Raw genomic sequence first — 13,268 nt, forward strand, 5'->3', positions numbered from 1 at the left:
ATGTCTAATGTGATTTACTATACATACAAGTCAACGATTGAAAATAATATTCATGAAAATAGATGACGTATAATCGTAGAATTTCAGAGCAGAACGATATTTGTTGCATTTTGAAATAAAATCATGTTCTCTGTTTATTTTTAAGCACTTCACCCTCAAGGACTTTTTTCCTATGGGCTTTTCCACTCTCTTACTTTACATACAAATCAATGATTTCAGAAAATATTCCTAAAAGTAGGAACATATATGAAAAAATATTCACTTGATAAATCTACCAAAAGTAGTTATATGCATCTTTTATCTGTATTTTCGCATCAGTTCCTGATCTCTCGCTGGTTTAGTGGCCACAAGGTGTGAGTCACCATCAGCTAAGTGGGATCTCACAACACCGCGCCCCCTGCACATTATGTTACCATCACCGTTCACACCCTGCATAGCGAAACTGTCGAATCGCACTACTTATGTCCAAAACATGAGTATTAATTGGTATAGCAACAGAAGTTGCAACGAATGGACCGTAGGACGATGAAAAATGATAATGGTAATTCATAATTGATGTTATACCTACAGAGCACCTGTGACAAATCTGTGACAGATTTAAACGTTTTTTAAGTATGTTAGAAAGGAGAAAAATCGCGCCATCTCTTTTATTCAATCGTTCTATGCTTTCCTGCTTAATATGCATGCGTTACTCCTAAATAGTGCAAAAGATAGATGACAAGTTTCAGCTTTCCTCAATTCAAAGTTATATTAAACATCCAAACATCACGATAATACACAACAATCGTTTTAAGTCGTTTTAAAGCTCCATACCCAAATAGTTACAAAAGTACCGCGATGGGTACAAGGAATGTATTTGTCACCCAACCGATACGTTTACCTTTAGCCTATTTGCATGGAACCCCGAACATCGCGAGTCCGACTATCACTTGACCGGTTTTATTAAATCATTTTCATATCTAATGTCAGATAATTTTCTTTTGATATTGACTCAAGTCTGTGCCTAAATACAAAGTTTATATTATTTGGCGTCGCTTACCGTAATAAAGTAAATGCCAAGGGGTTATTACAAATAGTTGGCACTCGACCGACACATAATAATATAATTAACTTATTTTATTGATTCATAGACATTATTTACTGGCAATTAGTTTAACTTCGGAGTGTGCTAAATACCTAAGATATTCCTGTATGTGAATGTCTTAATATAGCTAATACCATTGGTTTTAGATATTTTATTGATAATAATACGCGTTTCCGTAGTTTTCGTTGGTTTCTTTGTAGATCCTGGCTTACATGAGTTGCAATGACGGACATATGTATATGGCGGGCTAGACCCAATACATATTATACCAATATCCCCAATTAATTTTATCCCCAGAATTTTCAATAGTTTTTTTAGCTGCCCTAGACCGTCCAGGTATGTTCTTCTATTAACCAATGTTTATTAGCCCCTGGTAGATGCCCTATCTCACTTTAGCTTAAAGTTTTCAAAACAGGTCCTCTGGATGTTAAACCTATAAATATCCCCGTTTACGCCTTTAAAAACGACCGCATTTCTTCCCTTGAAGTTATCGCGAGTATTGAAGGAGATCCGTATTAATAATATGTTTTTGCTTTGTTTCAGGTGTGTGCAGGATTATAGTGACTGTAAACAGAGCATGAAATAGCACACTCGACTGGTGAACGTAAGTTTGGACATCAATGAAATCATTTACTCATTCAATAATATGTATAAAGGCTCATCTCAAGTGTTTTGGATATTATTACTTCTGATTGACTAACAATGCGATTTTCGTAGTTCAAGTACCAAGTGCACTTTTCTGTTTTGTTTCTTGACGCTGCTATAAAGATAGAGTGGCAGGCATTTTACTGCGACCTTAGAAACGCTTACATTAATCAATCAATTTCTATAAAATCTAGCACCAAAAGCTTCTCGTGCTTTTTATAAAAACAATCAAAATTCTCCTAACTTTAATCAGATAAATGATTTTTTTACTCTTGAACGACAGGAAATTTTAATATTATAAGTCGGAGAATTTAAATAATTTCCGATCGAACATGTAGCTGCAAGGTACCAAATAGTAGCAAAAAATACATTTAAATTTCGAACGCTCGCAATAAATAACCGTGGACAGTAAAAAACCTTAAAATGCGTGGAGCGTTTCGTTTCATTTAAATACGGAAATTTTATTTCATGCACTAGTGAATTTGACCAAAACAGTGCGTTTTCTATTGCAACCTACAATGATATACCTGCTACCACTATGTGATCCTCGAAAGCTTCTTCTGAGTTTTTGGTGTCTTCGTGCATGTGACTTGAATGTTTATGGAAGACTTGAAAGGTGTCAAAAACCCCAGCAACACAAGGATTTAAGAATTTCGCGCGGAAGAAGTATTTTTAAGGGGAAAGAACTGGAATCTGTGCCTTTTTAAGCATTTGATTTAACTCAAGCTAGAGATAATATAGAAATTGTTAAAATGTAAGACAAGAATTTCGATAAACGATGCGACAATTTACAAAAAACCCGACAATTCAACCCTACGTCTAATATTAAAGAAAGAGAATTATAATATCTACTTAAAAAAATCTCGAAAGCTAAGCTAAAAGTCTGAAACATATTAGATGCATATTTTTTACTAGTAATGAGAAGGCCACTAGGCCACTAGGCCTTATCATTATATTGGCCCATAAGTGTTTCGCAAAACCACACAATCTGAGTATCCGTTGTTTAATTTAAATCGATGCTCATAAATTAACGGTGCCGATTCATCCACAAAATGCTTCAGTTTGTAATGCTGAACGCTGAAATACGCGCAGTTCCGTGCATTTCAGGCCTCTTTAAATATGTGGACAGGAAGGACGCTATGCCACGGTAATTATTACAGCATTAATTCCTCTCAGCTTTGAATATTGTCGGTGCAAAATGTTCAATTGAAATACCGCTTTATCCAGACAATGGTAGTCATTTTCATGTTGATTTTCTTCTTCAAACTGTGTCAAAATCACAAAAAACTATCTACGCAATGAAGAACGTATTGATTTACAATTAGGCATTTGTACTTTGTCTTAGCAATAGCTTGCGTATTTGCCATTAATTATTATTTACCTATATAATTTAATTTCATTAACATGACATCCTACAAAGTAAAAAACCTTGTTTTTAATAGTTTATTGAAGAATGTAACTGCATGGAACTAAAAAGCAACACAAAAGCGAAAAAAAGCTAAATTGAATCAACAAAAAAATACTTCAATAACAAAACGTGTATGGCCATTTAACTACATTCAAACTTGATGGTGGACTCGCAAACGTAGGAAAATGTTATTTCACGTAACGCAAACTTATGTAGAGAAGTTGAAACCATTGTGAATGCAGAATAATACATTATTTATTCTGAATGAAAAGTAACCAGGGCTTTCTAGTTAGCGTACCTGCATGTTTTTGTGTGAGCTATGATGTATTTTTATAAATTTCCATAATATACATTCATTTTCGGCAACCATATTTTATTATGTAGATTTCGTCTCGCGCGCTTTATTGTCCCATCACTAGGATAAAAAACGGGCCGAAGATAAATTCTTAAAAAAAATACGCCTTTTTAAAAATCGAATACATAGAACGAACAAGAGGAATAAAAGTTCCGTTCTATTTATAAAATTCTTAAATCGACTGTCACTTATTGTGGTGAATGTGTCTCGGTGTTCAAGTCCGTGTCTTTAAAAGGGCCGTTTACGTCACGGCTATAGTTTGTGTCGCCAAATGTGACAGGTGCTATCCTATGCCCGGATACACTGAACACCTGCTTTGAATATATTATGAAAATCCAAACGAGATTTTAGTTGATACCTTAATACTAAACTACAACGTTCTAAAATTAACGATGCTTCAGTCGCAGTCATTAATTCGTCGTGAAACGTCATCGGAATCATCGTAAAACATATTTTTTATTTTTCCAACATAAAATACACTAAATTGGTGATTATTAAAGTTGTTTACAGCCTAAGTGACATCGTAACACATGTGTACAGTATTTATTTCCGCTTCTCGTATCTGACGCACGTCGCCAAAAAAACAACCCAAGAAAATCACGTACATAAAAAATATATTACGCATTAGACGAAAAGATATAGTGGGCACATAGTTCAGGTAGGTTTCCGAATAAATTGCATCGAGTAACCGTCGGGCGCGTTCTTGTAAATTTTTTATGGCCCCGAACGTTTCCCGGTGCGGCGCGTCTAATAAATTGGGATCGGACCCGCAGGAGGCTGTTTGTTCCCGCCTCTGTCCCGGGAGCCGAGATTCGTGTCCCGGCCGGGCCATTAAGCACACCCGCTACACGGTCACAATCTTGTTTTCCAATACGACATCGCACACACCTACACATCTTTTATTGTGACTAATCTTCGTATAACCACGTTTCAGTGTTATACCGAAAACATGACACGGTTTCCCCACCTTTTTCAAGTAGATATTTTTATAATGTACGACATGGATTTACGAGGAGAGGTACCGCTTTAAGTTGGAAGGGTTGGCGACTTGGCGGCTAGCGAGGTGACAGTTTATTATGCAAAGCCGTGATTTTCGCGGAGAGTTTTGAACTAAGATGGCGGCCGTTACTCATGCACTGTTAGCCTGGAGCTGTAAATTTTGACCATACTATAAATATTTCAGGCAAGATTTGGAATATATTTTATCACGTCACTAACGTCACGTCACAAAACACTAAGAGTATCATTTCCAATAAGTTTTTTCTGGCAAAAATTCCTCTCGGAAACGAAATGTCGTTCTTCGCCGTGTATAGTTAGTTCTGTCTCACTGCTACATCAGAAATAGTCAATTTTTATTATTCGATGCTTTAAATTAATTAATTAGAACAAAAGATAAAAAAACATCGAATTTTAATAACAGCGGTATCTGCAGTAAGTATATTATGTTTATAAACGACGGTCGGTGATCCATTTCGTAAGTAATCCATTTTCTTGGTTGACGGGCGCAACCTGCCCAGATAAGCCATTCTGTATTTTCATTGGAAGTGTCGCATGAGGTCTTACTATAAATTACTCCATACATCTTTCAATTCACTGTTATAGTTTTGAAGGAGATGGATAATACGCAAAATGCATGCATCATGTAATATTAATATGCAAAAGAATGCTCCCAAAAAATAAAATAAAATTAAAGCATAATATTCAAGTCCAGCACCGTCGAATTCTTATTTATTTCTAACATATTTCGTTCAATATTTACCAAAAAAAACTTTATTCAAAATACATTCACATACTTACACAAAATTCTATTTCGATTCAATTTGAGTGAATAGTTTTACAGAATAGGACATTTTTTCCGACTAAATGGGTACATCTTTTTTACCGGTGAATCGTATACAGATTCATCTAACCGAAATGTAATTGATGCCACAGTTGGAACAGACCCTGTACCGTGAGTGCCTAAAACTGGACTTGTTAGTGTGGAAGCAGGATGACGCGCTATATTACATATAACGGTGTCTCGCTCCCTCAGTGGCCGCTTCACTGTTTCGATGAGTCATAGTACAGGTACACTGTTTTAAATACAAATTACTGTACTACTAGTATATATCGATTCGTATTTGTTGCTGAACATGTTTTATTTAACCACTGAACATTTATTCGGCTTAAGCATCTTTATTTAAATTCTCGCCCATCATTTGTTAGGGTTCAAGCAGACTACATATCAATATTAATCAAAATGGTTCATGAGAGCATGAAAGCGCTAAAGATGAACAAGCTAAGCTACTATTGCAACTATCATTTAGTAATATGGATTTTGTGACAGGTATATAAATAGGTACATACTAAGATGTTATCAAGTGTAGTATTAAATCTTCAATAACTAAGAACAAAAGTTTAATACATTTAACAAGAAAATTGTTAATACATTTTTTTAAGTAAACTTAAAATGAAAGATTTAAAAACTACAACTAGAAAAGCTAAATCTGTTTGTTTAAAACACAATGTAACTTCCCAAATCTAACTCACGGTTTATACCTACAAAGATTAAACTACTAAACCTAATGCCCGTAAGTCAATCGCTATCATATCATACGCTCAATGCATTTAAGATCATAGTTATAATGGCCAATAAAAAGGTATAACCAATGAAACAATATTAGAAACGTTTTATGATGCAGTCGATCAACAAGTAGTTGTAACTACGCATATAGAACTTAATACAATCGTTTAGCAAGTTATATTTGACGTGTGACTCACTTGTTTTAAAAATTTACGGTATTTATAAGCTAGATTTGACAACTAGTCTTATTGAAAGGTATCGTGTTGCTAAGGTAACTGGGTTGAGGAGGTCAGATAGGCAGAAGCTCTTTGTAAAACACTGGTACTTAGCTGTGTACAGTTCGATTGGAAGCCGAACTCAACAGAGTTGGTATAATTCTAGGCTGATGATGGTGATTATAAGCAATTTGTTAAGTAATTGTTTCCTAGATATATTTGTACTATGGGTAAGGATCAAGGTCTCAAAGTTGTTGCAGTTGTAGAACAGAGATGCCGCTCTTAGCCGTGTATGCGTTGTCTAGCTTCCACGACTTCAGAAGTACTATTGTCAGGACTGCCGATATTGTGAAAGAAAACTAGACGAAAGAAAAACTTCACTGCACGAACTAGCACCTTGCTTTTCTTAAATTAGCGCTGGACTTTTGTCAAAGAACACCCATGTTTACTATTTGCATCATTTAATTTAAAAACAATCCATAAAGATGTACGCTGCCATGCGGTAAACTTACTGCATAAATAAAAAAACATCGATAAGACATGACTACTTCAAATAAACTTCCATCGTCATAAAAAGCATTATACTATAAGTACTTCAATAATTGCCTAAATGTAAAAACGTACTTACCCACGCGAACATTTATTCGAAATGTATACAAAAATAAACTAACACATTAAAATTTTACATTCACAACCATACGTGTCTGAAAATACATAAAAAAACACACACATAATCATAATTTTTGTTTTTATGTATCTTTCTTGCTATTTATACTTACACTATAGTCGCAAAATATATTACAAAATTGACAGTTGGGTTCGTAAAATGTAATAGCATTTCAGTAGCTCCTCTCATCATTGGTTTCCCTCGAGAATGTTCTAAGATCTGTCGGCGACATTTCTGTTCATTGAAAGTTTTGACGCCAGGGATATGAACAGTCTGGCAGACGAAGATTTGAAGTTGAGGGATGCATATGTATACAGTATGTTTTTTATTTAAAGAGTAAGCTACTGAGTTCTTGCCGGTTCTTTTTCATAAGAATGACATTTTGGAAACGTGTACCTAGAGTCAATATTGTAACGTTGTGAAAGTGCCTGGAAAAATAAAAACTTTTGTTTTTATTACAAACCTGTCTGGTCAATTAAAGGATTGTAGTGCAGCGTAGAATGATAAAGTATTTGTGATAGACAAAACGATTATTTTAATTAATATTAAATAATGTCCCATATTTAGCCCAAAGCAGCACTGTAAACTAAAAAATATTAACAACTAGACAGCTATTCCCAAGTCCAGGGTAATTTATTAATATTTTAAGTTATCGCTGTGCTAGTCTATACTTCTATACTTATCTATACTAATATATAAAGCTGAAGAGTTTGTTTGTTTGAACGCGCTAATCTCAGGAACTACTGGTCCAAATTGAAAAAATCTTTTTAAAAATTTAAAATATAATATTTTGATAAAGACCTAGTTTTTAGACCTACTTTATTTTTTAGTACATCTGACAAGTCACTTACACGAATATGTCATTCAAGGATAAGACAGGACATTTCCTACGTACTGTAATATCTGCCCTTTTGGTTTTGTTAGTTGTCAAGGTTCAATGATATATAGACATTAATCTTTATGAGTTACTCTTCACCGTTTTACCGTAGAATAATAGCATTATCTATACGTTAATGGCCTTTGATAACACGTTATGGAGGTAATGAGCTGTACGAGATCACATCTTAGTGATTTGTGCACGTTTATAGAGGCAAAGGAGATGAATATGGTCTGTTGAAAAATGTATATGATGATGATTAAGCTGAATGAATCCTTTTTAATTATTCTAGTCTGTAAGAACCAGTCTACAGCGATGCGCGAAACCAATTGTGTTACACAATTTTGATGTCAAGAATTTATGCTGGTATCTGAATTTGTAAAGTCTACGCGGTAGTCAATTATTTTATGCGCTTCTGCGATCATGGATTTTGATCGATGATCGCGATCCAGATTGAATATGTACGATATTTCAAGTATGAAACAATAACTAATAGTATGTTAGAATCACACGAATACGCTCGACCTCCTTCTGAGTTTAATATTTACTTTGGATTTACTCAATTTTTAAATAGCTATTAAAGAAAGTTAAAGAAATAAACAAGTTCAATTTTATTTATTTCCCGTCAATTCATTTTCTATTATAATATTCCATATCTCTCTCAATACTTCCTAATAACCAAATAAAGTATCTGTAGAACAGTTTTCAGTATCTAAGCGGTGTCATATCTACTTGATAGATACACGGAAGTCTCGTAAGGCGGTGGAAACTTACAGCCCCCTCGGGAAATCAAAATAAACGGGCACTTGTAGCATTCGCTTAGTTTTGCAAATAACATGGATATTATCTCGCGGAGTGTTGACTTTTATTCTTACAACTATTTGCGCTAATGCTGCACTGAGTGTTGCAAACCGCAGCGAGACCGCGATATTATTAAATGTTTAGTATGCTTGTGTGCTCCGTTTGAGACTAAACCGTTGACAGATTTGATTTTAGGTTATGGAATTCAGGCTTTTATAAGTAGTATATACCAGTCTCAATCTAGTGGCCAATTCTGAAAAGATTCGTACTGTTTGAGTCACAAAAATAATTATAAATTTATTCTGATTCTAAAGTTTATTAACACGAATCTAAATGAAAATTACAAAAGATCAGATCAGCTGTATTTACCTTTGCAAAATAACAGCTATCCACGTATCGTTTACAAATATTTGAAACCCTATGGACGTCCAGTGAAGTAGTAGTTTAGTGCCGAAGATTATGTTATTCTAGAGTAAATTTTCATCATAAGCAGTTTAGCGACGAAGATATTATGGCATGTTCTCTTAGAATTACCATATGAAAAGTAACGTTCGCCTATTTTTAGTTTTTATCTAAATTATGCTAAAAATACATACTATAAAAGAAACCTAATTTTATTACTGGCATAATTAATGTCTTGATAATTAAAGAAAAGAACTGTGATTCGAACATATTTTGATCCTTAACCAATTACTTTATAGACTAGAGAACTTCGTAAACAGAAACAACAGACTCGCTAATAAAAAAAATCTGTCAATTTACTGAATGAAATACATTTTAAAATAGTTGACAAATAATATAAGTATTAAATAAGACTCAATTTCCTCGTCTCGCGACCGACCGATGCAATTTCTCTCGTTCATATCATCCGATACTGTGACGTAACAATTTGATGAAATATTGCAGTAAAATACTCTGAGCAATACTCAAGTGTTTCACTTCAAAGTAACATTTTGTGATACTTTTATAAATTCCCACTTTATCATTTACCTGTGTGTGGATGTTAAGTATAACATAAATTAGTGTATTCTTACGTTATAAGCTCAGCATTATTTTAATTCTATTATTTTTGAACTTGTCAAGGGCTAAAAAAAGACATCCTTGTGTTGCAAGTGTTTAACAAAAATTAAAGTCACTTGCACAAAGACACCAGGACTCAAAACAAGGACTACACGGTGATCGAACTACACAGCTTGCAATGTGGCTTTAGCGTGGTGATCAATACCACTCAAGTATCCGTGCAGTCCAAGTCAATTTGGATAATGTCAGTAATTGCTACTAATTAATATGAACGACCAAGTGAACACCGCGAGTTATGCTAAGTATAGCGTGCATTATAGAGCTTTCCTAGACAATTTATCACTATAAAAATAAGGAACACCAAATGATTTAGCACAAATAATTCCACTTGTCGGAACAGACTGACACATAATTTTGAAATTTTTTCTTCTTTTATGTTTTCGCATATATTTTTCTATCAATGACAGCCTCAGTGAAAAAACAATGTCGTAACGCATTAATAATGTTATCTGCTAGTTTTTGTCCCAATAAATGACTTTGACTAGAACTAAACTGATTGTCATCATCCACAGCCTTTGTCCTCCCACTGCACGGGTAGGCTTCCCCTTTCTCACGCCAATTTCAACGAGTTCTATTCAAGCATCAACCAGTATTTCAGCACATTATTGGGTGATTCTCCGGAAAAAAGTAACACAAATTGAGAACATCATTATCCTCACCACACTTTTCTTACTGCAGATTGCTTGATTTAATATTATTTTTACCTAAGTATGTAAAGTACTACGGCTATTATTAGATGAAGTAAGAATCAAAACATTTTAAGCATCACAGTGAAGTGAACCAGTTGGTGAGGATAATGATATAACCTTAACTAGTGTATTTTTTCCGAAGAATCACCCTATTCCAGTTTTAAAGTCCTTATATCTAGCAGTGTTCTTTATTTTCCAGTATATCATCTCGTTGTGACGGCTGACGTAGGGATTAATTGAGATAAATGGCTGTGAGATTCTCAAAACATAATATTTCTTTTCAAGAAAACATCCGTTCTTTAATACATTCAGAATAAGATATCAACAAGAATATAAATGTATGACAGTGATTGGTAATCATGACTGTGTTTTTTGCTAAATTATTTGTTAAAAGTGGAAATGGTTAAATATTTTAATGTAACTGTCGAGTATTCTAACTCATTCTAAAGCATCAACGACGCTGGCAAGACATTAATTGGACTTCATATTTAAAAGTAAAACGTTGGATTTTTAAATTATACAACTTAACACAAACATCATAAACTCATTTTAGACAACAAATAGCCATCAAAATCTAATACTTTTAAATAGCCTTTTGCGGATGTTGCATATATAAGGGGTAAGGGTCATGTTAACTAAAAGACCGTTAAGCGTCATTTGAACGAGTTAAACTTGAGTTAACTAACTAAAAGTTTTATGTTCGTTACTCAATCTCAGTTTATTAGCTTTAACAGATAACTGGAGATTAAACTTTCGTCTAACTGCATGAGATTAAATATTTGGGTTGTATTTTATTGTTGCTCAAAATAAAGGACTTAAGTTACTTTAAGCTTTGTTTAAAGTCTAGCAAAGTGTTTAGGAAGTCAAATTTCACTTAGAATTTAATTTTTTATTTTATTATTTGCTTAACGTGACCTAGGTTGTTTATAGGAGAGATATTGTTCTACAATAATTATGTAAAGCGATAAGTTTTCATTAAAAAATATACAGCCTTAATAGAAAGTTCCTAAATAAATAAAATTCTATACAAATCTGTCCCGGGGCCAAGGTGATTGTTATCGGTCACCAAGCCAAATCCACATTTCATCATCGACCTAGCCTTTTCCCAACTATGTTGGGGTCGGCTTCCAGTCTAACCGGTTTCAGCTAAGTACTAGTGTTTTACAAGGAGCGACTGGCTATCTGACCTCCTCAACCGGCCGTCAGACTTCTCAAGCTTCTGACTACCTGTAACGACTGTCAAAGATATAGGAATAACAGCCGGGACCCACAATTTAACGTGCCTTCCGAAACACGTGGGAACTCGTTATGACAAAGATGGTCACCCAACCGTGTCAAGCATAGCTTAACCTGTGATCGTTTCACTTATGCGATTGTAGCTTAGCCACGAGCGCCTCTAAGCCAAATCCACACACTCTTACTCTACACTATAAACTCTTCAATGATACGATGAAACGTCCAAGCGTAAAAGCCAAACAATAGAGCTAATTAAATTAAAAGAAAAGCGCATCTCGCCATCAAACACAAAAGTTTGGCGAGTTTATAATAGTTTAGAAACTTTTGTATGTTACAAAAATAATTACCGTACTTCGAAATATTCTGTCTTGATATTACTTCATACCGATACAATTTGGTAGCGAGAGCTGTAGAGCATTCGCAGTTGGCTTCGACCGCCGTAGGCCGTCGAGTGCTCGCCGGTAAGTGACCGTAGCTAATGAGTTGAGGTTTACATCCCGGGTTTACCTCAATACTATGTACCATTTTGGATGAAAAACTGACCGAGAAAGCTCCAGGTTATTGTATTTTGATAGTTCTGGCGCTCCTATTATTACATTAAGGGTATTTTTTGCTTCGGTTACGAAGCCGTATATCTTATCTCCTAGTAGGTACCTGAGTGTTATTGGAATGTAATAACTTTTGATTGAATTCCTCTTAAGGATTGTTCAAAATATGCAGTTTTTCAAAACAAAACCTCAACAATGCAACCGCAACAGCAATTTGTTATAATACACATAACACGAAATGTTCTATTCCCTAACAAAATGAAAATGCAACAAAATACCGAAAATTAGACTGTTATGCTTATGAAATTACATTAAAGCCAGTCCCTTGCCGCAAACTTCCCAAGTTAAATGGAAAATGGCGTCAAAATTATTTTATATCAACAAACACTGAAAATTGAATGAGCCGTAGATTTATTTAAGAGCATTAGTCACCGGGTAAGCACTCGGAGGTTTATTAACGTTCCTCGGGAGGAAACTAATGATCTGGAATCGAGATAAGGTATCGATTGCACCCAACATCGAGATTTGCCATCGAGTTGCAGCGGCAATCTCAATTTGGAACGTTCTATTTGGGATGTTATTACAATAGTGATCGGAGATAAGATGAAGACGGGGTGGAGACAAGCTAACGATCTTGTTACCGAGCGCTGAGCGCGGAGGCTGCACCGCACGCCCGCCGCGGCTCAGGGTAATGAACCGCGAGTCAGCGAGCTCTTGTTGTTGCCTCCCATCAAATTACTTACAAACTAACTCGACTTATCACGTTTAAACAACCAATTTCTCATATAAAACAGACTTGATAGCGCATTTTATTTTCTGCTAGCTGAAAGATTACTCAACTCGTGACTTAACCACAACTGTACAAGTTGATAAAAGGTTAAGCTACGCTTGACACGGATCCTTGGATGGGAGACCATCTATGCCATAATTAGTTCTTCACTGTTTGAAAAACGCGTTTAAATTGTGGGTCCCTGCTGTGGCTAATACATTTTTGACAGTCGTCACGGCTAAGAAGAAAGTCAGACACCCAATCTTTCTAAGGGTTATCTTGTTGGTAACTGGGTCAGATAGGAGTCACTCCTTGTAAACATACGTTGTTA

At 34.9% G+C, this 13,268-nt stretch overlaps 1 protein-coding gene across 1 annotated transcript in view; it reads left to right on the forward strand.

The window, feature by feature from the left end:
* The window catches only part of LOC113501395, a 28,478-nt gene extending 22,973 nt beyond the window's left edge, over positions 1–5,505 (forward strand). Inside the window, exon 2 of the mRNA XM_026882526.1 lies at positions 5,425–5,505. Within this exon, the coding sequence (XP_026738327.1) occupies positions 5,425–5,505 (81 nt within the window). The remainder of the gene's footprint in view (positions 1–5,424) is intronic.
* The last annotated feature ends 7,763 nt before the right edge of the window (positions 5,506–13,268 follow it).

The sequence above is a fragment of the Trichoplusia ni genome, chromosome 15, assembly GCF_003590095.1.
Source record: "Trichoplusia ni isolate ovarian cell line Hi5 chromosome 15, tn1, whole genome shotgun sequence".
NCBI lineage: Eukaryota > Metazoa > Arthropoda > Insecta > Lepidoptera > Noctuidae > Trichoplusia > Trichoplusia ni.